Source organism: Chelonoidis abingdonii, chromosome 11, assembly GCF_003597395.2.
Source record: "Chelonoidis abingdonii isolate Lonesome George chromosome 11, CheloAbing_2.0, whole genome shotgun sequence".
Classification (NCBI taxonomy): Eukaryota; Metazoa; Chordata; order Testudines; family Testudinidae; genus Chelonoidis; species Chelonoidis abingdonii.
The window spans coordinates 30,045,470-30,072,196 of record NC_133779.1 but is presented as its reverse complement, the minus strand read 5'-3'; the positions used below and the strand labels follow the sequence as shown (position 1 = coordinate 30,072,196).

Below are 26,727 nucleotides of genomic sequence, written 5' to 3'. Positions count from 1 at the left end.
GCATGGCAAACTCCATCCTCCGTGGCACGAACAGGACTCGGGAGAAGCTAAGGTTTGAATTGGGCCATGGAGACTGAGCAGGTCCCCCGAGAGCAGCGCTCCCGGTGCAGGGCAGAGGGATTTTGTCCTGGTGCTGCTCACGTTGCACCTGTGGCTCAACGGAGAGCTCCGTCTCCAAAGCTGGAATTCACCTAACCAACCAAAGCTGGCACTGCCTGGCCATGGATTCTCAGAGACGCCGGTGTAGGCCAAGAGCAAACCCCCTTCCCTCTGGCATGTGGAGGGTGGTGTGTGCACACACGCATGATGGAGCTGCCTGGGTGTCAGGTTGCTGTTTTAGCTGGTTCAATTTGAAGGCCAGTGTCTTGTTCCCAGGGCTCAGCTGTGTGTGCTGGGCTGAGCAATGGCCATGCAGGCCAGCCCCACCTCGGAGTCAGGGGCAGCGCTGTGGGAGCAGAGGGGGTTCTGCTGGGCCCCAGCACTGCTGCAGTCAGGGCTCAGGAAGCTGCTCACAAAAGCAGAAGTGCCGTGTACTGCTGTGTGTGTGTGGGACTTTTGTTTTTAACCCTCATTTCCTGTGCGTGGGCTTCAGAGCTTGGTGACACAGCTCTGCACAGCTGGGGCACGGGCAGGCTCCTTGGACGGGCATGCAGAGGGCTGCCATCCCCAGGCTCAGAGCAGCGCTGGCAGGAGCAGGTGGGCTTCCCCAGCGCCCAGGCTGTCTCCAAAGGTGAGTCCACTCGGCCAGGGGTGGGTTGACTGTTGCTGACTCCCTGCTGCTCAGACTTCTGCCCTCCCCTCCACTTCCTCCCATGCTCCCTTCCCTGCGTGCCTCCTCCCATTCACCGCTTGGCCCCAGCGATCTCCCCTGTGCCCACCTTGAGCAGGCCAGGCCTGCAAAGCCTGAATTCCACCCTGCCAAGCATCCAGCACCCTCAGCTCTATTGCCATCAGCCTCTTTGAGGATCAGGCCCTAGGCTGGTAAATCCAACAAGAGGGGCGCAGCCTCCCTCACAGTGCCAGCAGGCTGGTTGCAGGAGAGAAAGGACATGCTTGTGGTTAAGGCAATGGGGGAGAGGGGCAGGACTCCTGGGTTCTATTCCCAGCCCTGCCAGAGAGTTCCTGTGTGACCTTGGGCAAGTCACTCTTAAGCCCTGGAGAAGTGTCTGAATTGTGGCCCCTGTCTGCCGCGCTCCTGATGCCAAGGGTCTCAGGCACTGCGGGTCCTGCTGCTGCTAGAGTTGCATGAGATGGAGCCAATACAAGATTGCTCAGCTGCCCGCAACCAGGATCAAGGCAGGGCAGCTCCCCCCTGCAGGCGCTACAATAACATTGGAATGGAGAAAAACAACAGAGAGGAGCTCTGGGCTGGTGGAAACTGGAAGTGGGGGAGGATTCCTGGCAATAACTCTCTGGCCCTTAGGGGTCAGCTAGGCATACAATACCTCTAGGAGGAGTCTGAAAAATCCCAGCCCCTCCCTATTCAGTCATAACAAGAGACTCAGAGGCTGAGGCAGTGCAGCCTAGGGGTCAGAGCACGGGACAGGGAGCCTGTGACATACCAGGGTACAATCTAGACTAATGAGCAGCTCAGTCATCCTGGCCCTGCAACCTTGGGTGCCTTACAATGCCTTGCTGAAGTGGCTTCCACCTGGGCCTCTCACAAACAGCTTCCAGCATGCGCCACTCCCTACGTGTTTGTGTATAACTGAGGCCTGCCAGCCACACTGGGGTTACACGCTCTGCTCTCACCAACCTGGGTTATATTGCAAGATGACACCAAAACACCCCCAGTCTTAGACGGTCCCTCAGTAATGTCTGTCCTCTTCTGGACAATACAAGCTACATTAAGTCTATTTCTTTAATAGAAATAATATGCACACAACTTGCCACCCCAAATGGAGTTTGTCAGACACTTTAATTTAAACACAGTGGGTTAGATAAAAGAGTCAAACAAGTTTATTAATTACAAAGAGAGTCATTTTCAATGAGTACAAGTAATGAGACACAAAAATCAGAAATGGTTACAAGAAAAATAAAATTAAGACATTTCCTAATGCTGAACTTAACAAACTCTATCAGATTCAAGCAAAGCTTCTTCCCATATACTTTCAGCAGTCTTACTGACCAAACCCTGGAGGTTAGGACCCTTCTCCCAGAATCCAATGAAAGCTTCTTTTGTTAGAATCATAGAATCTCAGGGTTGGAAGGGACCTCAGGAGGTATCTAGTCCAACCCCCTGCTCAAAGCAGGACCAATTCCCAACTAAATCATCCCAGCCAGGGCTTTGTCAAGCTAAAATAGTAATAATAGTCAGAAATGCGGATTACTCTATTGTTTTTCTTAACTTGTAATGTGTCTTTTGTGCTGTGGAAATTTTACCGTCTGTTTGTGAATTTGAATCTCAGGCTGGGGTGGGTGAGTCCCTCTAGCTATATGAATCTGAGTACCTGTAAAGCATTTCATCCTATTTATACAGAAATAAATTTTACCTTTTCTTTAATTGAAAAGCTTTTCTTTTTACGAACCTGATTGATTTTTTCCTTGTTTTAGAATCCAAAGGAATTGAGTTCAAACTCACCAGGGAACTGGTGGGGGGGAAGGAGAGGGGGATGGTTAATTTCTTCTTGTTTTAAGACCCAAGGGGTTTGGGCTTCGGGTTCCCAGGAAGGTTTCGGGGGAACGAAGTGTACGCAGACACAGACTTCTGGCTGTGCAGCGTACCAAATTTAGCTAGAAATTAAGCTAAAAGTGATCATGCAGGTCCGCACTCTCTTGAACCTAAGTTAAAGTGGGGAAAAAACCTTGTACATGCCTTAAAAACCTCTAAGGAGAGATTACTAGCTAGAAACCCGTCAAAAAATAAGTTAATTACCAGTTAATCGATAGCCTGCCACACACAGAATTTCCAGTGCGGACACTCTGGTCCCCCAAAACCTTCCCTGGGACCCCAAGAACCCAATCCTTGATTCTTAAAACGAAGGAGAAATAAACCATTCCCCCCCTGCTTTAACCCTCCCAGGTTCCCTCGCCCAGCTACCCTGAGAATACTGATGCACCTCTTACTACATACCAAGAAGATGTCTCTCTCTTCCACAAAGAGACTAACCAACTCCAGAAACAGGATAAGAGTCTATTCTCTTGCCCCCTTTGTCTTCTCCCTCCACAAATTCCCTGCTGCTGCAGAGAGTCCCCTCCGTAATCTACACAAAAAGAATTTCCCTCCCCTTCCTTCTTAGCCTACCCAGAGAGAAAAAAAAACTCAACCAAGTCTTAAAAAGAAAACCTTTATATAAAAAAAGAAAGAAAAAGACATAAAAAAATATTTCTGTATAAGGTTGACAATAATACAGGTCAATGCTTAAAAGAAAAAGAATAAACGCCTTATTCAAAAAGAGATACAATTTAAACATCCAGCAATACCAACACATGAAATACAAAAAAAAACAATAACATCCGCCTAATTGTTTTTCCACCTTTGTCTCACAATGTGGAAACTGAAGATTAGAGCTTGAAGATAGCAAGATTCCCTCTCATAGCTGAGAGCCAGACAAAAACACAGACCAACATTCCCCTCCCTTGAGTTTGAAAAATCAGTTTTCCGGTGATTGGTCCTCTGGTCAGGTGTTTGTTCCTTTGTCTAACCGTCAACAGGTGAAAGAAAATTAACCCTTGAAAAATCAGTTTTCCTGATTGTCCTTGCTGGTCGGTGTTGGTTCCTTGTTAACCTTTAAAGGTGAAAGAAACATTAAACCCTTACTATCTGTTTATGGACATGGCCTTAAAACCTCAAGGAAGGAGATTACACCCACCTCCCTAGGAACCTTCCAGCTGCTTCACCACCCTCCAGTGAAAAAGTTTTCCTAATATCCTACCTAAACCTCCCCCACGCAACTTGAGACATTACTCCTATGTTCTGTCATCAGGTAACCACTGAGAGCATGTCTAGATCCATCCTCTGGAACCCCCTTTCAGATAGTTGAAAGCAAGTTTTCATAATCCCACCATTCTCTCTCTTCTGCAGACTAAACCATCCAGTTCTCTCAGTCCTCTCCTCATAGTGTCATGTGCTCCAGCCCCTATCATCTTTGTGTCCCTCGTGGACTCTCTCAATTTTTCCAAACATCCATTCTTGTAGTGTGGGGCCCAAACCCTGGCACAGTACTCCAGATGAGCTCACATGTTGAATAGAGGAATGATCACATCCCTCGATCTGCTGGCAATGCTTCTACTTATACAGCCCAAATGTCGTTAGCTTCTTGGCAAAAGGGCACACTGCTGACTCTTATCCGCTTCTCGTCCACTGTAACCCTAGGTCCTTTTCTGCAAACTGCTTCCTAAGCCATTCCGTCCTAGTCCTGTAGCAGTGCATGGCGATTCTTCCGTCTAAGGCAGGACTCTGCAACTTGTCCTTGTTGAACCTCTCAGGTTTCTTTTTGGCCCAATTCCTCTAATTTGTCTAGTCCTCTCGGTATCTATTCCTACCCCCAGCGGTCTACCACTCCTCTAAGTTTGCTTGTGTCATCTTACGAAATTGCTGTAGAGTGCAGTCCATGCCATCCTCCAAGAATGTTAATGAAGATCTGAACAAACACCGGCCCCAGGACGCACGCTTGGGCATCCCTCGAAACTGCTGCAACTAGACATGACCATGATCACTACCTGTTGAGCCCAACGATCTAAGCCGCTTGTATCCACCTTATGTCCAATCATCCAGCCATACTACTTGACTTGCTGGCAAATAATTGTGGGAGACCGTATCAAAAGCTTTGCTAAAAGCAAGAATAACATGTCTTCAATCTGCTTTCACTCATCCACAGGCCAGTTATTTCTCATAGGAGGAATTAGTTTAGTTCAGGCTTGACTTGCCCTTGGTGAATCCATGCTGACTGTTCTCCTGACACTTTCCTCTCCTTCTAAGTGCTTCAGAATTTGATTCCTAGAGGACCTGCTCTATTTTTTCCCAGGGTCTGAGGTGAGGCTGACTGGCCTGTAGTTCCCCGGATCCTCCTCCTTCCCGTTTTTAAAGATGGGCACTACAGTAGCCTTTTTCCAGTCATCCGGGACCTCCCCCGATCGCCGTGAGTTTTCAAAGATAACTTGTTGCTTCAGGTGCAGTGAATGTGACGGGCAGGGAGAGAGAAAGAGGGGACCTGTGGGGTTTTTGTCCTTCCTTTGTATAGTTTCAGTCCTCCTCTTGAAAAACATTTCCAGGTGGGCCCTAGAAGGCAAAGAGTCTGCGTGGAAGGATGTTCCCTGCTTTTTTCCCCTCATCTATTTAAGCTTCCTTTGTTTCCCTTCCATCTTGATGACTCTGTTTACTGCTTACATGCAAATAAAGCAGAGGACACATTCCTTTCTTTAGGACAAGCCTGTTTGCCACCCTCAGTTTGGAACATGTTTTAATAACGCCACACAGTGGACTCTTATAACTTCAGATACAAGGTTACCACACAGGTCTTATCAGGACATTACTGATCAGCAAATTATGAGTTTTCAAATGATATCTCACAAGGTGTACTTTGTGCAAAGTTTATTACAATAGCGTGTCAGGTGTGAGTACAGGGGCACGTCATTTTGTCACAGAGCCGAATTCTAATCCTGATGCCAACACTAAGGCCAGTGCCCGTGTGTCTTTCCCAGGTGCTCTCCCACCCAGGGCCTGAGAGGCTATTAGGACATTACTGTATTCCCCCTGCCCTAAATCCCCCTGAAACCCATGTACCAGGACCCAGGGGCAGGATCACTCTGCCCTGGCCTAAAACTAATCAGACTCTAGCTCAAGCCTTCACCCAGGTCTGGGCTCCTACTTCTGGCTCTAGGAAATTAAAATAACTGCTCCTGGGTCCCCTTGGAACATGAAGAGCTTTTTATCTGGAGGAAAACAGTCAAATGAAGCATGACAGCCCAGGTATCAATTTACCTGTAAGAACCTGAGCCACCTAAAACTGTGTGTCAGGAGTTTGGATGGCCTCACGGGCAGGCTGCCTGAGCAGAGATCCAGGACTCCACAGGCTTGTCTTCCAGCAGAGTTAACTCGAGTTACGCTTCCAGCATCACCCCTCACTGGAGTCCCTCAAAGCCCTTCACTCCTGTGATGGTGCTTTTTACACCAGCTGACTGCTCCCCCCTTCCCCCTGCTAGAGCACAGGCTGACAAGTTGCGCAGTGCGGTGGCAGGCTTGCTCCACTGGACTGCTGCTCATCCTCCAATGCCTTTCTGCAATTCTCCCCCGCGCCCCCCATTTCCAGGAAGGACAAAAGAGTTTCCACTTACTGCAGAGCCAAGGCTTTGTGCCACACACGAGGAAGGGCTGCGCCCAGTGTGGACACAGCAGGTGGGATTCCGCAATGTAGCCGCTCTCACGTGAGCAAGGCTAACTTGAGTGCAGATAACTCGACTTAACTGTGCAGTGAAGACAGATCCCAGGCTATCCGCAAGCCCCACCCCCCTACAACCCTCTTGTGCACCTACCTGGTCCAGCTCTGCAATATCCACTCCGGTCCTGCTGGCCCAGGATGCTGGGAAGTCAGCTCTGGCTGGCATGACTAACAGGGTGCCATGGGCTGATGGAGATCTCAGCCATGTTCCACTGCTGCTAACGGCTACAACGCCAGCTCTGCACGATTACCTCTTCCATTGCTCCAGCCCTACAGATTCACTCCACACAGAGCCAAACCGCCAAGTGGGGAACCCAGTGCTCGCTGCCCTCTACTCTGAGGAGGATTTCATTCCAAACCACGGTCCCCTCGGGCCGGGTGACCCCACCCTGGGCATAGTCTGGCCAAATCATCGGCACTTTGGGGGATTCAATACTAACCTACTATCATTGACACAGAACAGAAGCCAGTGCCAACCAGTGTCCAAGAGCAGTAGAGGGAATTATGGGTAAGCAAGATGTGTCCAGGAGGCTAACTAGAGAGGGCTGTTCCCCTTCCCCCAGTAGGGAGCAGAGCACCAGCCCAAGGGAACGTCTACGCTGCCTTTTGTGTGGCGCTCAAATCAGCTGTTTGGCCTTGGGCTGAGCTCCACCTGGATCCTGAATGGGGAGGGGCATGGAGGGGATGAGATTTTGGCGAGGGTGGGAGTCGGACTCAGCACGGCTGAGGGGGACGTGTCTGGGAAAGGCAGTGGCACCCAGCCCCACTACGAGGCCCCGGAGCAGGGGCGTGGGGAACCCCGCTGAGTCCCATCCCTTCCTCGCCCGCAGTCACAGTTACCGGCTCGGCAGTAGGTGTCCAGAGCCTGCTCCAGCCCAGGAGAAGTAAGTGGGGAAGGAGCTGTGAGGGGGGTGGGTGGGGACAAGGTGGTGCCAGCTTGGAGGGGTCTGGGGGGCACAGAGGAAGTGGGAAAGGGACCAGATGCGACACTTGGAGCAGTCACACGCCCCCCCAATCCTACGGGTGGTCTCTGTCTGGCACCATAGGGTGAGCCCCACGTGCCCAAGTCTCCGGACCCAGACTCTGCATGCTCGTTGCTGTGTGGACGTACTCTATCTGCTGGCCTGCGCCTGACGGCCCCACCAGAGGGCTTGAAACTCCTTGGGCTTCGGCTTATCGTGTTGCCTTTTGATCATTCCTTTGGGGGTGGGGGACAAAGGAGTGGGGGTTTGCACCCCAGTAGAAGGGGCTGTGGGTTCAACCTCCTAACCCTGCCAGCACTTGCCCTGGTTGCAGGCTTCCCTGACTTTCCCCCTTTGCTGGTCCCCGGGCTCTGGGATAGGGAGCTGCTGCTCCAAACAGCCTGCCCTCCCAATGGGTGATTTGTGGGAGCAGGGGTGGGTGCCGGGCCAGGGAGGGTGGCTGCCCATGGGAGATGCCTGGCTATTTTGCCCCCGGCTCTCAGTTCAAACAGGAGCTGTGTTGCCCTCCTCAAAATGACACTCCATCAACGCTGGCTGTGTTTTCTGTGCCCAGGTGGACGCTGGTTCGGGAGCGGCGGGGAACAGGCCACCTGACACCTCCTAGGGCTTGAGGCGGAAGGGGCCAGGTGGGCCAATGGCTGACGGGAATGTGCCCATCAATACCCTGGGAGAAACTGCTTTGGCCAGGCTCTGCGAGCTTCTGGACAACTGCAGCCGGGGCTGGAGGAAACTGGCTGAAATCGCTGGTGCCGAGAAACGCTTCAAATGCAGGTGAAGGGAGTGCAGGGGCAGAACGGGCTTCGGGCATCGATATGGGCAGCGTGGCCACGGGCAACACGTCAGCCTGCTTGCCACTGTGTGTCTGCAGAGGTGGCCAGTGTGTGTGTGTGTGTGTACGTGCACACGCAGGGGGGTGATGTAGGTGATGCTCCTGGGTATGAGTGGGTAACACTCTGTGTGTGTGCGTCAGGGGGTGAGGGTGTCATTGCAGTGTAGGCCTTTGGTACCTACCTACCTCAGAGTGTGTGCGTGTGTGAAAGAGAGCGAGCTGCCCAGTGTAGGCCCTGTGTGTTTGCATGTGTGTAGATGTCACAGGACAGGCGGTAGGGGGTGCAGGGTGTTTGCTGACCCAGTGCAGGTTGTGGGGGGGTGTAGGGTGTTTGATGTCCCAGTGCAGGCTGTGGGTGGTGTAGGGGGTGTGCTGACCCAGTGCAGCCTGTGGGGTGTGTGCCTACCCAGTGCAGGCTGTGGGGTGTTTGCTGACCCAGTGCAGGCTGTGGAGGGTGTAAGGGGTGTGCTGTCCCAGTGCAGGCTGTAGGGGGTGTAGGGTGTTTGCTGACCCAGTGCAGGCTGTGCGGGGTGTAAGGTGTTTGCTGACCCAGTGCAGGCTGTGTGGAGTGTAGGGTGTTTGCTGACCCAGTGCAGGCAGTGGGGGGTGTAGGGGGTGTGCTGTCCCAGTGCAGGCTGTGCGGAGTGTAGGGTGTTTGCTGACCCAGAGCAGGTTGTGGGGAGTGTACGGGTGTGCTGACCCAGTGCAGGCTGTAGGGGATGTAGGGTGTTTGCTGTCCCAGTGCAGGCTGTGGGGGTACAGGGTGTTTGCTGACTCAGTGCAGGCTGTAGGGGGGGTGTAGGGTGTTTGCTGACCCAGTGCAGGCTGTGGGGGTGTAAGGTGTCTCCTGACCCAGTGCAGGTTGTGGGGGGTGTAGGTGTTTGCTGTCCCAGTACAGGCTGTAGGGGGTGTAGGGTGTTTGCTGTCCCAGTGCAGGCTGTGGGGGGTGTAGGGTGTTTGCTGACCCAGTGCACGCGGTGGAAGGTGTAGGGGGTGTGCTGACCCAGAGCAGGCTGTGGGGGGTGTAGGGTGTTTGATGACTCAGCGCAGGCTGTAGGGCGGGTATAGGGTGTTTGCTGTCCCAGTGCAGGCTGTGGGGGGTGTAGGGGGTATGCTGATCCAGAGCAGGCTGTGGGGTGTGTAGGTGTTTGCTGACCCAGTGCAGGCTGTGAGGGATGTAGGGTGTTTGCTGTCCCAGTGCAGGCAGTGGGGTGTTTGCTGACCCAGTGCAGGCTGTGGGGGTGTAGGGGGTGTGCTGTCCCAGTGCAGGATGTAGGGGGTGTAGGGTGTTTGCTGACCCAGTGCAGGCTGTGGGGGGGTGTAGGGTGTTTGCTGACCAAGTGCAGGCTGTGGGGGGGTGTAGGGTGTTTCCTGACCCAGAGCAGGCTGTGGTGGGGTGTAAGGTGTTTGCTGTCCCAGTGCAGGCTGTGGGGGAGTGTAAGGTGTTTGCTGACCCAGTGCAGGCTGTGGGGCGGGGGTGTAGGGTGTTTGCTGACCCAGTACAGGCTGTGGGAGGTATAGGTTGTTTGCTGTCCCAGTGCAGGCTGTGTGTGTGTGTATGTGGATTGACTGCACCAACTCACGTGCGCTGGGTCTGGGCTCCTTGGAGCTCTTTGAGGTGAGGTTCTCGGCCCCTTTCCCCTGAGCTATGGGGCACTGTCTCTGAGACACCACTCGATGCTCTGGCTCCTGGTGCTGCAGTGCATGATGGGACCTGTAGTCTCTGTGTGCTGCCTTCCCACATTCTGCATCAAGCTGGTTGCATTCTGCACCCTTGCGCACACTGGGCGAAGTCATTGTGTTGCTCCCAGGCAGGCTGCTGTGCCCAGTGCTGGCAGGCTCTTGGAGGCCAGATCTCAGCCCCATCTCATAGAATATCAGGGTTGGAAGGGACCTCAGGAGGTATCTAGTCCAACCCCCTACTCCAAGCAGGACCAATCCCACAACATTTTTTGCTCCAGATCCCTAAATGGCCCCCTGAAGCATTGAACTCACAACCTTGGGTTTATCAGGCCCATGCTCAAACCACCAAGCTAGCCCTCCCCCCTCATACCCTTCGAAACGATGCTTGAACCCTCCTTTCTGTCTGTGATTGCCATTCTTTGTCCCATAGGTGGGTCTCACCGGATAGCGTCAAGGCTTGGGATTCATTGAGATCCTGCCAAGGAAGTGCCAGGCACGATCAGGCCAGCAAACCCCTCCCTTTGTGTCTGGGCTTAAAAAACAGGCTGGCCAGGAGATCACAGCTCTGGCTGAGTGACAGAGGGGCCGTGACAAGCGTTCACAGCGTCCTGCCCAGCAGCTCTCTCTGGGAAGCTCAGCCCTGGAAGGCACAGTCCTCGGCGCTCCAGAACCCACACCACCAAGCCCCCAACGCCCAGTGATGCTCAGATGCTGGGTTTTCGTTCCAATCTCGTCTCTGCTCCTAATCCATGAAAAGTCCCGTCTGTACGCAGCTCACCAAGTGCTGGCTGCGAAGAGAAGCCTGGGTAGGGGGAAAGGCAGGATCTGATGGGTGATGGTTGTGCCAGTGAATGTAAGTGTGGGGCCCCCAGGGTGCCCTAAGGACGGTGGGTGTCTCAGCCTGGATCCCCTACCCAGGAACGTTACCCCGGCTGTAGCACGGCTCCTGCGTAGATCTCAAGACAAGTTAGGATCATTATCCCTGAGACACAGGCTGTCCCGCAGGGCAGAGCCGGGCTGAGCTGAGCACCTGAGTCTCCTGTGTCCCCGTTTGCGCCCTCTCCACCAGACCACGCGGCCTCCCCCCCAGCCACAGGATTGAAAGGGTTAATGTTGTACTGTGTTTGCTGTGGGTTCCCAGCGAGGAGGAGCTGGAGATGTGTTCCCTGAAGGTCCTGGAGCCCTGCGGGAGCCCCAGCCAGTGCCTCCTGCAGCTGCTGTCGGAGCGAGACTGCACCCTCAAGTACCTGCTCTGCTGCTTGGATAAGATGGGACACACTGAGGCCTTCCAGTTTCTCTCCAGTGTCGGTATGGGCTGGTAGTCGGAGCAGGGATGGGGGGTCTGCTCCCTGTTCTAGGGTGGGAGTGGGGCCTGGCGGCTGGATCTGGGGGTCAGGACTCCTGGGTTCTGTTCCTGCTCTAGGGTGGGAGTGGGGCCTGGCGGCTGGGTCTGGGGGTCAGGACTCCTAGGTTCTGCTCCCTGCTCTAGGGTGGGAGTGGGGCCTGGCGGCTGGGTCTGGGGGTCGGGGCGCCGGGTTTCTGCACCCTGCTCTAGGGTGGGAGTGGGGCCTGGCGGCTGTCACTGGCAGTCAGGACTCCTGGGTTCTCAGCCCCACGGTGGGAAGGTGGGAGAGGGCTCTGTTGGAGCAGGGAGCAGCAAGGCAGAATGTCGGGATTCCAGAGTGTGAGCTGATGGCTGGAGCTGGGAACCAGGATTCCTGAAGGTGGTTGGAGTGGGGGCCCCAGGAATTTACCGGTGAAGGGAAATTCTGCCAGGGGAGTGTAATGGGAACGATCTAAAACTACAGCAACTTACGCACAAGCCGGATACTTGCCCGAGGCTACGTCTACACTGGAAACGCTGCAGCTGAGCCTCTCTAGCGCTTCAGCATAGACTCCCTCGCCGCAGCGGGTGGGGTTCTCCCATGGGTACCTAATCCCCCTCCCCGAGAGGCGGTGGCTGCGTTGCTGGCAGAATCCTTCCCTTGACTTAGCGCTGACTGTGCTGGGTGTTTGTTGGCTTCACTGCGTTGCTCAGGGTGTGGATTTTTCACATCCCTGAGTAACGTAGCTGGGTTAATGTTTGAGTGTAGACTGGGCCTGTGACATGTTCCTGGAGGGGCCTGATTTCCCAGAGAGCCAGAGGTTTGTTCTTTCCTCTCTTGCAGTCCAAGAGTCTATCAGGATTGTGGTGCAGCCCGAATCTCAGGTGGTTACAGAAGGGACCCGAGCGTCTTTCACCTGCTGTGCGACGGGGCCCCCAGGACTCAGCTACCAGTGGTTCTGTGGGAAGCAGGAGGTGAGGCTGGGGGAGGAAGGAGGGAGAAGGGAAAATCTCCAGGCTTAATAAATTAATCAATCAATCAATCCACAGCAGCAAGATCTAGTGGGAGGAAAACAGCTGTGCCACTGACACACTGAGTGGCCTTGGGCGAGTCAAGTTTGGGGGCCCGGCTTGAGACACGAAGGGCTGAGCAAAGCACCCCCAGCTCCAGCTGAAGCCAATGGAGTCATTCGTGCCTGGACAGCGCAGGCAATGCTCAGAGCTCTGTGTCAGTGCTAGGGGTATCATTAGACCACGCAGCCTCCCGGCACAGCCCCGGGGGGGTGGGGGGGAGGGCACCTCGGGCTGGATGGAGGGCGCAGTGCTAAGAGGCTACATGGTTTCTGCCCCCTTAGACCTGGCACGTTTTATTTCATGCCTGTTAGGTGCCTGGTGCTACCACCCCTGAGCTGGTGATTGACCCAGCTACTCTGCAGACCCCGGACTGGTACATCTGCCGTGTTAACCACAGGGCCAGCTTCACGTTCTCCAAGTGGGCCCGGCTCCAGGTCAAGCAGAGCAGCAGCCCTGCCTCAGGTAGGGGGGCAAGTCACAGGGCTGTTTGCAGCAGCGGCAGGGAAAGCAGCCGGCAGGGTCAGCCAGGCAGTTGAGCTGTCTGGTGGCAGCTCCAGTCTTGGTACTGTGTTGACTTGCAGATTCTGCCTCCCGGGCCTGGACGAACCGGGAGGGCCGTGTACTGTCGATGTGGGTTTCATGCTTGTGCCTGGGATGGGCCTGCTGCCCGGTGCTACCAGCTGTGTCCTGTCCTGCCGTCCTTTTGCATGCTGAACTCCCATTGGTCCCAGCCCTTAAACAGCCTGCCTAACAGGCTGGGGTCACCAAGGCCTTCCTGTGAGTGTATCACAGCTGGGGAAGGCAGTGTGGTCTAGTGGGTAGTGCACTAGACTGGGACTTAGGAGTACTGGATGCTATTCCTGGCTCTATCAGTGGCCTGCAGGGTGACTTTGCCCCTGTGCCTCAGTGTCCCTATCTGTAAAATGGGGACAAGGCTCTTGCCCTCCTTTGTAAAGCGCTGTGAGCTCTGTGGATATAAAGTGCTAGATAACGGCTCAGGATTGCTGTTATGATGATTAACTGAAGGGGCCCGGCCAGTCTGGTCAATGCGCCAAGTGGTGCTATGAGCAGAGGGCGATCTGGGCTCTGGGGTGACACGGTGCCCTGCTGCTCAGACTGAGGTGGAGCAGTGCCTGCTGGGATATGTAGTCTCCACTGGCTGTGCCTCCATATTGCCCACCTGCTCTAGGATTGCACCCTTGGCTGCCCTTGCATGAGCCTGCCCTGGGACCTGGTCCCACATGAGGACTCCTGTGCCTGTGGTGTCCTGCCCCAGGCTAGCACTCTGTTCTCCACCCCCCTCCAGCGAGCGGCTATTGCCCGACAATGGTGGGACTGCAGATCACCTGTCAGCCCCAGCCCTGCACCTTGGACGAAGGGGACTCCCTCCAGCTGCAGTGCGTGGCCATCGGGAACCCACCGCCCCAGTACCAGTGGTTCCGAAACGGGAGTCTGATTGAGGGGGCACGGAACTCCGACCTCCAGGTACCCTCCCTTGGGGTCTGGGCAAGGGCTGCTGGCTGGGCAGGGGTCCCATAATGGGCTGCAGACTCTCAGTAAGGCGCTGTGGGCTCAGCAGCCCAAGATTGGGGGTGGTCTGCAGTGCAGGACAGCGAGCCAGCGGTAATCCCCGGTTCAGTGCGCCAAGCTGAGCCCACCTGGGCACGTTCTGCTGCATTCAGTGCCCGCTGCCCCCAGCTCACCAAAGGTGATTTCCTGGGGGCTCTGGTCACAGCGTATGGTGCCCACAGTGCAGGGTCTGCCCGCTGGAGCTCGCCTCTTCCTTTCCCCTCGCTGCAGGTGAAGCTGGTGACGACTGCGGAGAGAGGCTGCTATGCCTGCAAGGTGTTTAACCTCTTCCAGGTGCTGTGGAGCCAGGATACAGTGGTGGAGATTGGTGAGGATTCGGGATCTGGTGTTGAGACTCAGGATCTGTAGCCACCCCCACCACAGGCAATTGGCAGGCTTAGAATGGGGGCCTTCAGAACCAAAACTCCGTCCTCCATCACTCTAGCTAAAGGAGCAACTCTGTGCATGGGTAGCAGTAGTAGGTGTTACCCTCTGTTGACCAGCCACTAGAGAACAGAAGCCACATTTTGCTCGCGTGCTGGACCTTGGCTCACCGAGCCTGCAGGCAGCCCTCACCCCACCTGCACTGCCCTTTGCACTCCAGATTTGCTGCCCGTTTAACAAGACCTCAGCAGTCCCTGCAGGAGGGCTCTGAGGCTGCTGGGCAGGCTGTGAAGTGATGTGGTCAGTCCTATGTGAAAACCGGATAATCATGTGGGACACAGGCTAGTCACACGGCTTGGTGCAGTGGGGGAAGGTGCTTGATATCCTGATGAGGGGCCTAGGGCTGCCTTTTAAACCCAGGGATCTCAGCGGGGTCTCATGAACAGTATTGGGGGTCACAGCCACCCTGGCTTGCTCATAATGTTAAATGGATGGGGCCCCAGCTGTGTCCTGGCTAGACTGCAAGGTGTGGGGAGGAGTTGAGGGCCCGTATTAAAATAATCCTCTCCCATGTTGGCCTGGAGTTCCCACCTGGGCACGGCCAGGGACAGAGGGTACATACCCCTGTAATACCTTCCCAGAGGTGTTGGGCGGGGAGTGGTCCCACCCAGCCTCACTGAGGCCTGGGGGTGGGGGAAGAGACCCCAGCGCCTCCTTATGGTGCCTCCTGTGCCTGTCTGCAAGCCCTGCAGGGAGGATGGGGTTTTGGGCAAGGACTGTGGCACGAATGATCTGCGGCCCCAGTCAGCAGCCGGAGCCGGTGCTCCCAGGCAGCCCTGCTCATCTCGCCAGCCTCACGGCTTCCCCCTTTGTTTTGTTCCAGGCCCACAGCTGTTTGCCTCCGGAGGCTCTTGGGGGGAGGAGGACGGAGGTAGGTGAGGCCCAGGTCCCACCCAGAGCTAGGAGCTCCTATCTGAACACAACTCCCCTGGACTGGAGGCTCTGGCTGTTCCTGTCATGGGGCAGGTCAGGCGTTGTCACGGTAGCCGTGGCCTTTACATGTGCTAGTTAGTGGCCTGGACGTTTTTGTCCTCACCCAGCTTAGCTGGCTGCTGGGGGCCAAGTGCCTTCCCTGTGGCCCAGTGGGTGCTGCTCTCTCCATGGGCAAGGGAGCTCCTGGGATTTGTGCTGTATTGCCGAGGTTCCCTCCCCGCCATGGGGGAAAGGTCCACCAGCCACGGTGCCTGTGTGGCGCTCAGAGAGATGATCAGGTGTCTCTTTCTTTCCAGGGAGTCCCCCAGAGAACAACGGCCCCAGCCAGCTGTACGGTAAGAGGCTGCATCCAAATCCCCAGGCCAGGCCTCCACTTAGAAATGGATCTGGCTCTCGGCCATGCATCTTCCTCCCTGGTGCCAATGCAGGGACCCACTTCGGACTGTTCTCCCAGCCAGCCCGTCTCAGCTGGCCCGTGGAGAAACATATCTCCCACAACCAGGTCAGCTGATCCATCCTCATATGGGCTCCTCCCCGTGGATTGGGCAAACCATGGATTGGGTGGATCCAGCCCTGCCTGCGGATGTGAGAGATGGAAAAGCCTTTGCCACATGCCCTCCTGCCCCAAAGAGGCACCACCCCCGCCACAGACCTGGCACCCACTGGCAGGCAGCGAGGGCAGCATGCTGGCCATTTTAGGCAAAGCGTGGCCTTCAAAGAAGAGCCAAAGTCTTGGGTGGAGGGATGAGCCAGCTGGAGGGAGGACTCTGCCTTGGTTTGGAACAGAGATCTGGGCCCAAGGCTAAAACTGGAGGCTGACTAGTTCCATCCCTGCTCTACAGAGCCCATCCCCAGCAGTGGGGCAAGAGGCTGTCTGGGGTGGTGCTGAGTGTAAAGGGGAGAAAGAAGCAGGGAGAGGATGAACGTTCATCCCAAACGGTCCAGGAGGGTTCCCCTTGCTTCCTCCCCATCCCCCTGACGTGTTCCTCTTGTTCTTCTCCTGGGGCAGCCACAGACAAAGTGGCTCTGCTGATGGGCAACATGAACTACCTGCACCACAAGCACCTGAAAGCACCCATGGTGGACGTACACGAACTGACCAACCTGCTGCGCCAGCTGGATTTCAAGGTGGTCTCCCTGCTGGACCTGAGCAAGGACGAGATGCAGATGGCCGTCAATGAGTTCCTTCTCCTCTTGGACAAAGGAGTGTACGGTACAGAGGGAGTGCCCTGTGTCGCTGGGTAGCGGTGGGAGAGCCCTTCTGCCCTGGAAGAAGGGATGTCTACATGGTGTACATTGGTCTACGCTGGAATGGCCATTTCCTGCTGGGGCCTCGGCCCATCTGGGCAGGCCAGTGCAGGCTCGGGGAATGTGAGGGGGGACGTCTTCACCAGTAAATACATGGGAAGATTTTCATGAACGTTTCAAAGCTTTTCCCCAGTTTTTTTCCTTTAAGTGCCAAGTTTTAAATGGAGTCAAATTTTAAACTTAAAAAATGTTGCCCCCTTGGTGGAGGTGCCCATTTCCTGCCCCTCTTGTGGCTGGGAGGTTGGGCAGCATGTCGGGGACTCAGGCAGTCAGGGCTGCCAAGAGTGGGTTTGGGGCCCAGTGAAAATTTTTTTTCGGGCCCCCCAGCAAGGGCGGACCTGCTAAATAGGGCTGACAAAGCCAGGCCCCAGGCCCCCTTCCAGATCACCAGGCCCCTGTAATTTGTACTGGCTTTCGCTCCCCCTCATCGGCCCAGCAGGCAGTAAAAGCAGGGGATGGAGTATGTGTATTTTAGAAGCTCTATCATTTCTCCTCATCGCCCTCATTTGCTTGCCCAAGTGCCAGAAGGGAGCTGGCACTGAGTGATTGTCACCAACTTGAGATGCTCTGGGAGGTGTGGGATCGGTAGCAGCCCGGTGGGGGTCACAGACGTGCTGTGGGGTGACGAGGGGCCCTTCCTTGCTCTCACTACTGCTCAGCCCCAGCCTGGGACACTGCGCCACTCAGCCCGGGGACCAGAGTCATGATAACTCAGTGTTATTATTAAACATGGCAATGGAGGTAGCGGCTGGGCCAGCCAGGTTGGTCCCTGTTGTGCTGGGTGCTGTACAGAGGTACAGAGGGTGAGGCACTTACCGTCTGAATGACAGGAAGGTAATGGGGCCATAAGGAGAAATAAGTGAGCAGGGGGGAGGGATGAGGCGACAGGCGGACAAACATAACAGGAGCTGTGTATCCCCTAGCTCGGCAGGTATAGTGGCCACAGGCCGGCTAGTAGCCACCTAGGAGATGCCCACAGGAAAGTGCCCCAGCAGACATGGGGGCAGGATGGACTTGGAGGCACCAGGGGGTGGCTGAAGGATTCTGTCTGGGAGCCTCCCACTCGGGACAGGAGAGAGCACACAGATGCTTGTGAGAGAAGCCAAGCATGGGGCCCTGGAGGATGGATTGTTAGCAGCTCAGTGGGAGCTGACCTGAGATCAGGCCCAGTGCCCAAGCTGTGGAAGGCTTTGTCATTAAGGACAGGGTTTGGATTAGCAGGCGTCAGCGGGGTGGCACAGCCAGAGCCTGAAGCCAGACCCACGATCCTACTGAAGGCCTAACGCAGGACATTACTGGGCTTCTCCTCCGACAGCCTGGGCAATAGAGGATCCCACAATCCAGTGCCGCAAGCAGGAAAGGGAACTCCAGGCAGTATGACCCCAGGGACAGGAGGGGGGAACAGGGCGAGCAGAGGAGGGTTGTGTATAGGTCAGACAGACGGAGGAATGAGCGGGAAGCAGGAGGGGAACCTGAACTGGATTTCTGAGCCCCCCGGGAATGGACTTTGCAGCCCTGGACGCAGTGGGCTGCTAGGCCAGAATTAGAAGGGAGGCAGAGACGGAGAAGGTGTGAGAGCAGCACAGACCGGTGCAGTTTGATGCACTCTGCTCCTGCTCTCCCTCCCCCAGGTCTGCTCTACTACGCTGGCCACGGCTACGAGAACTTTGGAAACAGCTTTATGGTTCCTATTGACGCGCCGAGATCCTACACCTCGGAGCACTGCCTGTGCGTGCAGAGTGTGCTGCAGAGCATGCAGCAGCGGCAAACCGGCCTCAACATCTTCCTGCTGGACATGTGCCGGAAGAGGTGAGCACACCAGAGCCAGCCACCCGGGAGCGGCAGGGCCAGAAGCGTCCCTTGGCACAGCTGAGCGGGTGCGTATGCACTCCTGTACCGCGGACAGAGATGGGGGCAGGTCTTGGCTGCCTGCTTTGAGGGCCTTGGCTGGAAGGTGCTATGTAAGTACAAGGGTGTGTGAAAGCAGTCCTTTCGCTTTCCGAAACACATATACAGATGCTGGTGCAAACACACCTGTGAGCATGCTATCAGGTGTGAAATATTATAGCCACACACACTGAGGTCACGCACACCATGTGTGTCCATGTGCACATATAGCTGCTTGTGGGCATGCGTATACCCAGCGATTCCTACCCAGACACATGCAAGAACACGCATGCAGAGGCTGCCACCGTGCAGTCCCACCCACAGGCGCATCGCCCCACTGCCCAATAAAACCAGCCATGATTACTCATGAAAGGGGACACGTGACAGAGAGAGAGAGGTCCCTTGTCAGAATTAACTCCAGTGCTTCTCTGGACAGCAGCCATCCCTGGGGTAACCCCTGTGGAAAGGAGAACACCAATAAATCCATAGCCAGGGGACCGGAGCTCTTCTGCAGAGACTCTCTCATCGAGCTCAGTGTCCCATTGGCGGTTGCCTGGGTTCCCACCCCACACACATGTTCTGCGAGGGCACGCCAGGCACCTGCTGTAGGGCATCGAGCAGCTACATACTCTTGGCCATTGAACCAGCAGCGCAGCCTGACTGTTGCTAAGCTGGCAAGTGCCATGTTCTGCCGTCTCTGGCAAATGACGCCGTTCCACCGTGTAAAGACACCGTAGCCTCCAGGTGCAGACAGATTGCGATCTAGGCGCCCGCTGTTAGTATCCAACTCGTTGGCTGATCTAACAGGTCTTCCCCGGCTAGGAGTACTGCAGTGCTGATGACGCTGGGCTGCCAGCTGGTGTCTCATTGTGTTGGCGCACTGGCCTCATGCTAAACAATCCATCAGGCTTGCGCTGTTTCCAGCCCAGTCCAGGGTTGTTCCTTACAGCATGTTCTGTGGGACTTTGTCCTGTCTGGGCCTGGGAGCCCAAGCAACAGGGCTACCACCCGAGAGACTAGTCTGCCACCTTCCAGAGCTCACCGATAGGCAAGTGAATAGCATGAAACCTTTCCTCTGCTCAGAGCCCATTGGTCTGGCCACAGCCTGGAGGTCCCAGAGCGACCATGGGCTGCGTAGGGTCCATGCACCTCATGAGGTGCTTCCATTTCTTTTCAGGAACCTGAACGATGACATCATCCCGCAGGTGGGGGCACTGCAGGTCACCGCCAACATCGTCTTCGGCTACGCCACGTAGGTGCTCCCTGTCGCCTCCCGCTGGCCACAGTCATTCCTCACCTGTGTCCTCCTGGAGCTTGAGTGGGGGGACGGGCGCGGGGTCCATTTCAGGGGACTGAACCCACCAGTCACTCAGTATCTGGAGAGCTGCTAGCAGGGGTGTGTTCTGCTTGGGCCTCCTGGGGTGACAATCCTTAGGAGAAAGGGCAATAATGCAGCACACCTCCATATTGCCTCTCACCCCAAGCTCTCCGAGAGGCAGCCTGGTCTAGAGGTTAGTGCACAGGGAGTCAGTGTCAAAGGAGCTGGGTTCGGTACCCCATTCTGCAGTACTTTGGGCATGTCAGGTCTCTGCTTTGTGCGTCAGGCTCCTTCCCATGGCCGTAACAATTCTTGGCCACTGATTTGAGCTCCTTGGCTGGAAGGTGCTGTGTAACTGCAAGGGACTGTGGCAGAGCCCTTTTAATTCATTACACATCACAGTCCTCCTGTTAGAGTTATCAGCCCCCATTTAGAGGTGGGGAAACTGAGGCACAGCAAGCCATTCCACCACCCACATGGCTGATCCGTGCTGAGCTGGTCCTGCCTCCCAGTCCTGGGCTTTATTCTCCAGACAGCAGCTCCCCCCCGCTGCATGTGCTGTGTATTTTGTTCAGCTCCATGTCTGTGTCCCAAGCCAGAACTTCTCCCCTATGTAACCTGAGGGGAGGGGACGACTTTCGGGGGGCTGCTGCCTGCGTCTCTCCCAGGCAGTGGCGCTGCTGAGATCCTGGTGCTTTGGTGGGTAGGTACATCTGCCTCTCAGGGTGGTGGGGAGCTGCGTCATGAGCTGGCTGTGCAGGAATGGAGAGCAGGGGGATTCCCCCCTCAGACTGGCCTTGGAGAGCGATGCAAGGGGCACAGCTCTGGAGCCGGGGGCTCCATGAGAAGCAAGGCTCCGGTTCCCGTTGAAACACAAGGGCAGCAAAGTCCCTGCGGCCCTGTGAAAAACCCAGTGTTAGAACACAAGAGGGTCCAGCCTCTCTTCCCCTCTTATCTTAGCTATTGGGCTGCCTTGATAGGCCCTAGGCCAGGGGTGAGCAAACTTTTTGGCGTGAGGGCCACATCGGGGTTCTGAAAGTGTATGGAGGGTCGGGTAGGGAAGGCTGTGCCTCCCCAAACCCTAACCGCCCCCTCCCACTTTCTGCCCCCTGACTGCCCCCCTCAGAGCCCCTGACCCATCCAACCCCCCCTGCTTCTTGTCCCTTGACCACCCCCTCCCGGGACCCCTGGCCCCAGGCCCCACCCCATCCAACCCCCCTTGCTCCCTGACTGCCTGACCCCTATCCACACCCCCACCCCCGACAGGCCCCCCGGAACCCCCTCTCATCCCAAACCCCTCCCCCCAAGCCCCTTTCAGAATGCGGAGGGCTCAGGAGGAGCAGGGGCAGCCGCGCAGCTGGAGAGAAGTGGCAGTTTCCCCTTCAAAGTGCCACTTCTCTCCAGCTGGCTGCTCAGCTGCCCTGTGCTCCTCTTGAGTCGTTTGCCGCGCTCCTGCCACCCGCACTGCCCGCCTGCTCCCCTGAGGCTGCAGGTGAGCTTCCCTCCCTGCTCTCCCCTGCCCCCCAGTGCAGCCCCTTCCCGCGCTGGCGGCACGGCGAGCTGAGGCTGTGGGGGAGGTGGGGACAGCAGGGGAGGGGCTGGGGCGAGCCTCCCCCACCAGGAGTTCAAGGGCCGGGCAGGACGATCCCATGGGCCGTAGTTTGCCCACCCCTGCCCTAGGCCCAGACCCAAACCTGAATTTCCCCAGGTTGTAAGGGTGTCTGGAGCCAGAGTCTTGGTTCCGGCCCATCTCTGGTGAGCCGTCCTGCCTGAACCCGAAGCTTCCTCAGGAGTCTGAATCAAGCCAGCTGATGCTGAGGCCAGGTTCCCGAGAGCAAAGTCCCAGGACATCCTGTGCTAAGCGGGAGAAAGGGAGCAGTTGGGCGTAGAAGAGTCTTCGCCCCTCCTATGAAGGAGCTCCAGGCCTTAGCTCTCTTCCGTGCCCCTCTCAGATGTGCAGACGCAGAGGCCTATGAGCTGAGCCAAGGGGAGCTGTTCAACGGTATCTTCGTCAGCTTCCTGAAGCGATGGCTGCTGGAGGAGGAGAAGATCACCGTGCTGCTGGACAAGGTGGCGGAAGGTGGGTTATCCTGGGATGGGGCTAGAATGGCTCTTCCAGGCCAGCCCGTTACAGCTCAGGACTGTCTGCGAGCCGTTGACTCAGCGCTGTGCTGAAGTCATTTGCCCAGCCCTGGTTGTGTCTTCCAGACATGGGAACCCTGGAGATCACCAAGGGCAGGCAGGCACTAGAGCTGCGGAGTAACCTGTCAGAGCGACGAGCCCTCACCGATCCAATTAAACCATCCGAGGGCCCAGAGGAGTTCTCTGTCAGGAACCTGCAATGGGCCAAGGCCCATGGTGAGCACCGGGGCCCCGTTATCCCTGCTGAGAGAGCAGTGATGAGAGGCAGACAGTGAGAGAGGCCTGTCCTGGAGTCAGGGGGAAGGGGGTTACTCAGGGAGCCCCCAGGGATTGCAGTGACTCGGGGAGGTCTCAGCCCACAGAGCAGGCATTGCAGTGCAGTTACCCAGAAAGCACGGGAGTGGGCAGAGTGCTGTCAGTGCAGCCAACCATGGAGAGCCAGAGCGTGAGGGGCGCACAGCTGGGCCGAGCCGGAAGCCTAGAGCTCGTCAAACTTCTGCAAATGGCTTTGCTGCTATTTGCCCAGCTTTGATCAGGACAAGCACTGCTGGGATGGTGAGTTAGTGTCACAAAGCAGCTGCCATCGGGGAGCTCCACACTGACCCTGGGGACAGGACCCAGAGTCGCCTCCGTTCCCAAAACGCAGGCCCCTGCCATGTGAGCTGAAGGCGAATCTCCATTAATAGGGTCTAGGACACCTGGCTGAGCAGTTCTCATTCTGACCAGTAGGTGGCAGTGAGACACACACGTCTCACGGCCCCATTTCTTTGTTTGCAGTGCTTCCTGAGAGCCGATACCTCCATTTCGACTGCGGGGCTCGGGTACAACTGGGCTTCGCTGCCGAGTTCTCCAACATCTTGATCATTTACACCCGCGTCGTCGAAATGCCGCAGGAGATCACACGATGTGAAGCAAAACTCACAGATGTCCCGGAGGTGAGAGGCCCAGTGCCAGAGCCTGGCTCGGGTTAACCGCAGGGTTGGGAGCTCAGCGCTGTGAACCAAGAGGTTGGGGGCTCAGCGCTGTGAACAACAGGGATGGCCAGGCCACAAGTGAGAGCAAGCGTTAGGCCAGGCCCATTCCCATTAGGGCGTGAGAGCAGAGAGCGGCTCAAGCAGCAAAATCCCAGGTTGAGGACAGCCCAGTTCGAGAGGTCCTGGCTCCTACACCCTCTCTACAGGACACTGGTGAGATCCCAGATGATCATGCAGGGATGTCAAACAAGGGGACAGTACAAAGAAACTTCCCCTATGGCAGGAACCAGGCAGTTTGCAGTCCCTGGCACGGCTCCCACTTAGCGGCTAATTGGCCTTTGGAATTCTGCCTTCGCTCCTGACACCTTACTAGGAGAGAGGGCAGAGGACGGCGCACCAAAGAGGCTGACAGCAGGGCCCTACCTCTCAGCTCATTACCCCTTCCCTGGTCTCCCCAGAGGGAACGAGAAGCTTGCCTTATATAGTCTCACCTTTCCCAGCAGTCCTTGCTGAGCCTCGCTTCTGGACTGAACTCAGAAAGAGGCTGTGCTGTGCTCGCTGCCTCCTTTCAAGGCAGCTGCCTGTTACAGGCATAACATCGGTGCCAGTGTTGCCAACTCTGATGATTTCATTGTAAGTCGGTGGCATTGGGTGTGTTCCTTGAGCCCCAGCTCCTGGAGTCACGTGAAGATGCAGGAAGCTCACCTTTCATTTGGCAAGCGAAGACGTGTCTGTCCCTCCTGGCTGCAGTGAAAACGTGACACCTAAAGGCTTTGAGCCTGGAAAGCAAAGAACTAAACCCCCACCATTATTATTTTTAAAATCTCATGATTTTCAATCCAATCTCATGATTTTGGAGGGTGCTGATTCGTGATTTCAGACCTCATGGGGTGGGTGGTACTGCAGCCTGGTGCCCTCATGGCTGGGCTGCCTTTGATGACAGTGCTGTCTCTGACAGGAGCTGGATGTGGATTTGAAATTCACCAACAAGGAGAGCCCAGAGGAAATGGGGAGCAGCCTCTCCCTGGCTTGGAGCCTCAGTTTCCCCGGCTGCTGCCTCTACAGCCGCCTCTGTGGCCTGCAGAAGCTGAGGGTAAGTGCTGCCCTGCCCCGTCGGTGCTGTTCCTGGTGAGACTGCTGGCTGTGTAACCACATCCAAGGTGGAACGGACTCCAGCTCCTGCGAGGCCAAGGGCAGGGAAAAAACAATGACCTTGATCATGCAGAAGGAGGCCAAGTGAAGCCCTAGTTTACATGCACTGGCTCACTCCGCTGCCTTCAGGGGACTCCCAGGTCCCGACACTGGGATTCGGATCCTTCTCACCAGGGCACTCCAGTGCTGGGCCCCCAGGGGGAGGATTGCTGGGCTTTGCTGGAGTGAGTGACTAACCTTTGGGGCAGAGACTGTTTGCAAAGCACCTAGCGCAGCTGGGTCCCAGTCTGGGAGTGGGGCTCTAGGTGCCCAGGCAATGCACACAATGAATAGCAGCCTCAGCGGGCAGGAGCTCCCCGTGTTATTATGCCTGTTATAGTGAATGGATCCAGGGCATCCCTCGGGTAACGTCCAAGTTATTATCTAGTGGCACCTAGAGTCGCCAGCTGGCAGCAGGGCCCCATTTCCTGGGCACTGCAGGGACAGTCCCTGCTCACAGACACACACTAACAGGAGCCAGACAAAGGCAGTAGCAACAGCTGGGGAACCAAGAGGGAGAGAGGTGAAGTGATTTACCAAGGGCTGCACACGGAGTCTGTGGCAGAGCTAATTTGACCCCGGTCTCTGGGGTCCCAGGCTAGTGCCTTCCCCACAAGGCCATCCTGAATGGTGCTGAGTGCCAGCCGCGAGGAGTTGGCACCATCAGGAGTCAAAGGACCGGCACTGACCTGGCTGGTGGTTAAGGAGAGGGCAGTGGGGAGTGTGATGTCGATGTCTTGTCACATGCCCACCTATGGTAACCCGGCTCGTGGTGTCATTGCAGAAGGAACTGACCTTCACCATCTGCCTTCAATACCAATACCAAGGACTCGACGACTTCATTGAAGAGAGCCAGTCAGTAAATATCGGGAAACCACTGATTGCAAAGCTCAACCTGTGTGTCAGCGACAGGCCAGGGGCAAACACCCCACTGGCCCATGCAGACTTGTGTGCAGACGCCTTGACCGGCTCATTTCAAAGCACCGGGAGCATGGAGACCTCCAAGTCCCCCCCTGCTTCAGAGGCCTACCAGAGTCTGCCTTGTGACTCGCACCTTGGCAGCTGGGGTGCTGAGGATGGCCAGTGGGCAAACACCCCCGAGGAGAACCTGAGCCCTGAGTTCCCAGGATCTCGTTCCATGTAGCGCTCAGGGTCCGGCATAAACGTCTCCATCCACTTCTCTTCCCAGCGCGGACTGAGGGAAACCGTTAGGGTCCGATTTTGCCCAGGCCTCACACACGCACACACACAGTTAGCAGAGACTGGGAACCAGTCTGCAAATGGATCACTGAGCACCAAATAACACAGAGCTAGTGACAGGAACGAGAGTCCCAGATCCCAAGGCAGAAGGGACCTCCGGGCTCACCTAGTCCAGGCTTCTGCAGTGCACACCTCACCCAGCAGGGGCTGCACCGGCCCAGGACTTGGAACGCTGTGTCCATCGTCCTCCCAGCCAGCCCCAAGCTGACCCCTCTGCATAGGATCGCAGGGAACCCTGGGCAGCTGCTGGGGAGTTGTACTGAGAAGACAGATGTAGACCTTAATATAAAAGAAGAGACGGGCCTTCTGCACTGATGGGGGGCATGGCTGGGGGAGGCGGGGAAGGAGAGGAAGTACTTGCCCTTGAAGCTTCAGCTCGGATGCCCCCAGCCAGGGTAGTGACCACAATGGTGGCCCGGCTGGCTGCTCAGCCAGTACAACCCCCGCTTCGTGATGGGCAGTTCCCATCTCCCATTGGCAGACTCAGTAGAGCAGGGGTTCTCAAACTGTGGGTCGGGGCACCTCAGGGGGTCGTGAGGTTATTACATGGGGGAGTCACGAGCTGTCAGCCTCCACCCCTGACCCCGCTTTGCCTCCAGCATTTATAATGGTGTTAAATATATAAAAAGTGATTTTAATTTAGAAGGGGGTGTGTCGCACTCAGAAGCTTGTGATGTGAAAGGGAGGGGTCACAGGACAGAAGTTTGAGACGCACTGGAGTGGGGAGACCAGGGACTGTCCGGTCTGTGCGGCCTGGGCTCTCCATTCACCAGGCGGTAGGAGCCCTTCCTGCGAGGGCTGGGAGGGGGTGGGTGGCCCATTCAGTGCCCTCTCTGTATATAGAAAGTTGCTGCCCTCTGGGCCCCTGCCCTCAAAGGGAACAAGACACCACGGTGTCTGTAAGAGCCACCCCCAGCCTGCCCATCTGCACAATGGCCCGTCATGGCCATGGTGGGCCAGGGCCCTGCTTTCCCCACACGACGTGGCCTGCTGGAGCCGGCGTGAGGGAGAACCTCCATGCAGAGCGACTGGTTTAATAGGGGCCTGGGGCCTGCCATATCCTGGGATGCCCTGACAGCCACAGTCTGGGGCTGGTGTCAGAGCCGTCACTGCAGCTAAGGACATAAATCTACTGCCAGACACACAGGGGCTTAGGAAGGAGCATTGAGGCTGCAGTGTCCTCAGCAGCTGGGCAGGGGCAGCTGGGTAGAATCTGAGTAAGTTACAGTCACGAAAATCAGGGCCTGCAACAAATCCTCAGAGGGAGCCCAGGGACAAAGCATCACCGGGCGGGTGGTGTGGGCCCCTTAAGGCTCCACCTACCCTGGGAGGTGAATTCCATTGGGCTCCTGGCTGCCAGCCTGTCTCCCCTCCAGCCAGCATGACACACTGCAAGCCAGCCCCACCTCCGCTTGGCATGGCCCGCTG

General features: G+C 56.3%; 1 protein-coding gene across 4 annotated transcripts; it reads left to right on the top strand.

Moving 5' to 3' along the window:
* The first annotated feature begins 595 nt into the window (after positions 1-595).
* Positions 596-25,927, top strand: LOC116821449 (mucosa-associated lymphoid tissue lymphoma translocation protein 1-like). Of its 4 annotated transcripts, XM_032774678.2 has the most exons (18): positions 596-730; positions 7,211-7,264; positions 7,917-8,134; positions 11,017-11,183; positions 12,044-12,174; positions 12,585-12,735; positions 13,580-13,758; positions 14,074-14,170; positions 15,110-15,157; positions 15,516-15,554; positions 16,229-16,432; positions 18,159-18,336; positions 19,592-19,666; positions 21,685-21,812; positions 21,941-22,090; positions 22,652-22,809; positions 23,807-23,941; positions 24,824-25,927. In XM_032774678.2, exons 3-18 carry the CDS (start codon positions 7,998-8,000, stop codon positions 25,181-25,183), a joined length of 2,337 nt encoding a protein of 778 aa, XP_032630569.1. In that variant the 5' UTR covers positions 596-730; positions 7,211-7,264; positions 7,917-7,997; the 3' UTR covers positions 25,184-25,927. The 4 variants fall into 4 exon arrangements, with proteins under 4 accessions (XP_032630569.1, XP_032630577.1, XP_032630584.1 ...); XM_032774686.2 differs by lacking the exon at positions 7,211-7,264; XM_032774693.2 differs by lacking the exon at positions 7,211-7,264 and having other exon boundaries at positions 596-750.
* The last annotated feature ends 800 nt before the right edge of the window (positions 25,928-26,727 follow it).

What these genes read in the sequence shown, in the direction of transcription:
- LOC116821449 (XM_032774686.2), top strand. Translation starts at nt 7,998, where the DNA reads ATGGCTGACGGGAATGTGCCCATCAATACCCTGGGAGAAACTGCTTTG. An exon ending in CTGGACATGTGCCGGAAGAG is followed by an intron (nt 18,337 to 19,591) that starts GTGAGCACACCA and finishes ATTTCTTTTCAG; the next exon opens with GAACCTGAACGATGACATCA. An exon ending in GTGGCCTGCAGAAGCTGAGG is followed by an intron (nt 23,942 to 24,823) that starts GTAAGTGCTGCC and finishes GTGTCATTGCAG; the next exon opens with AAGGAACTGACCTTCACCAT.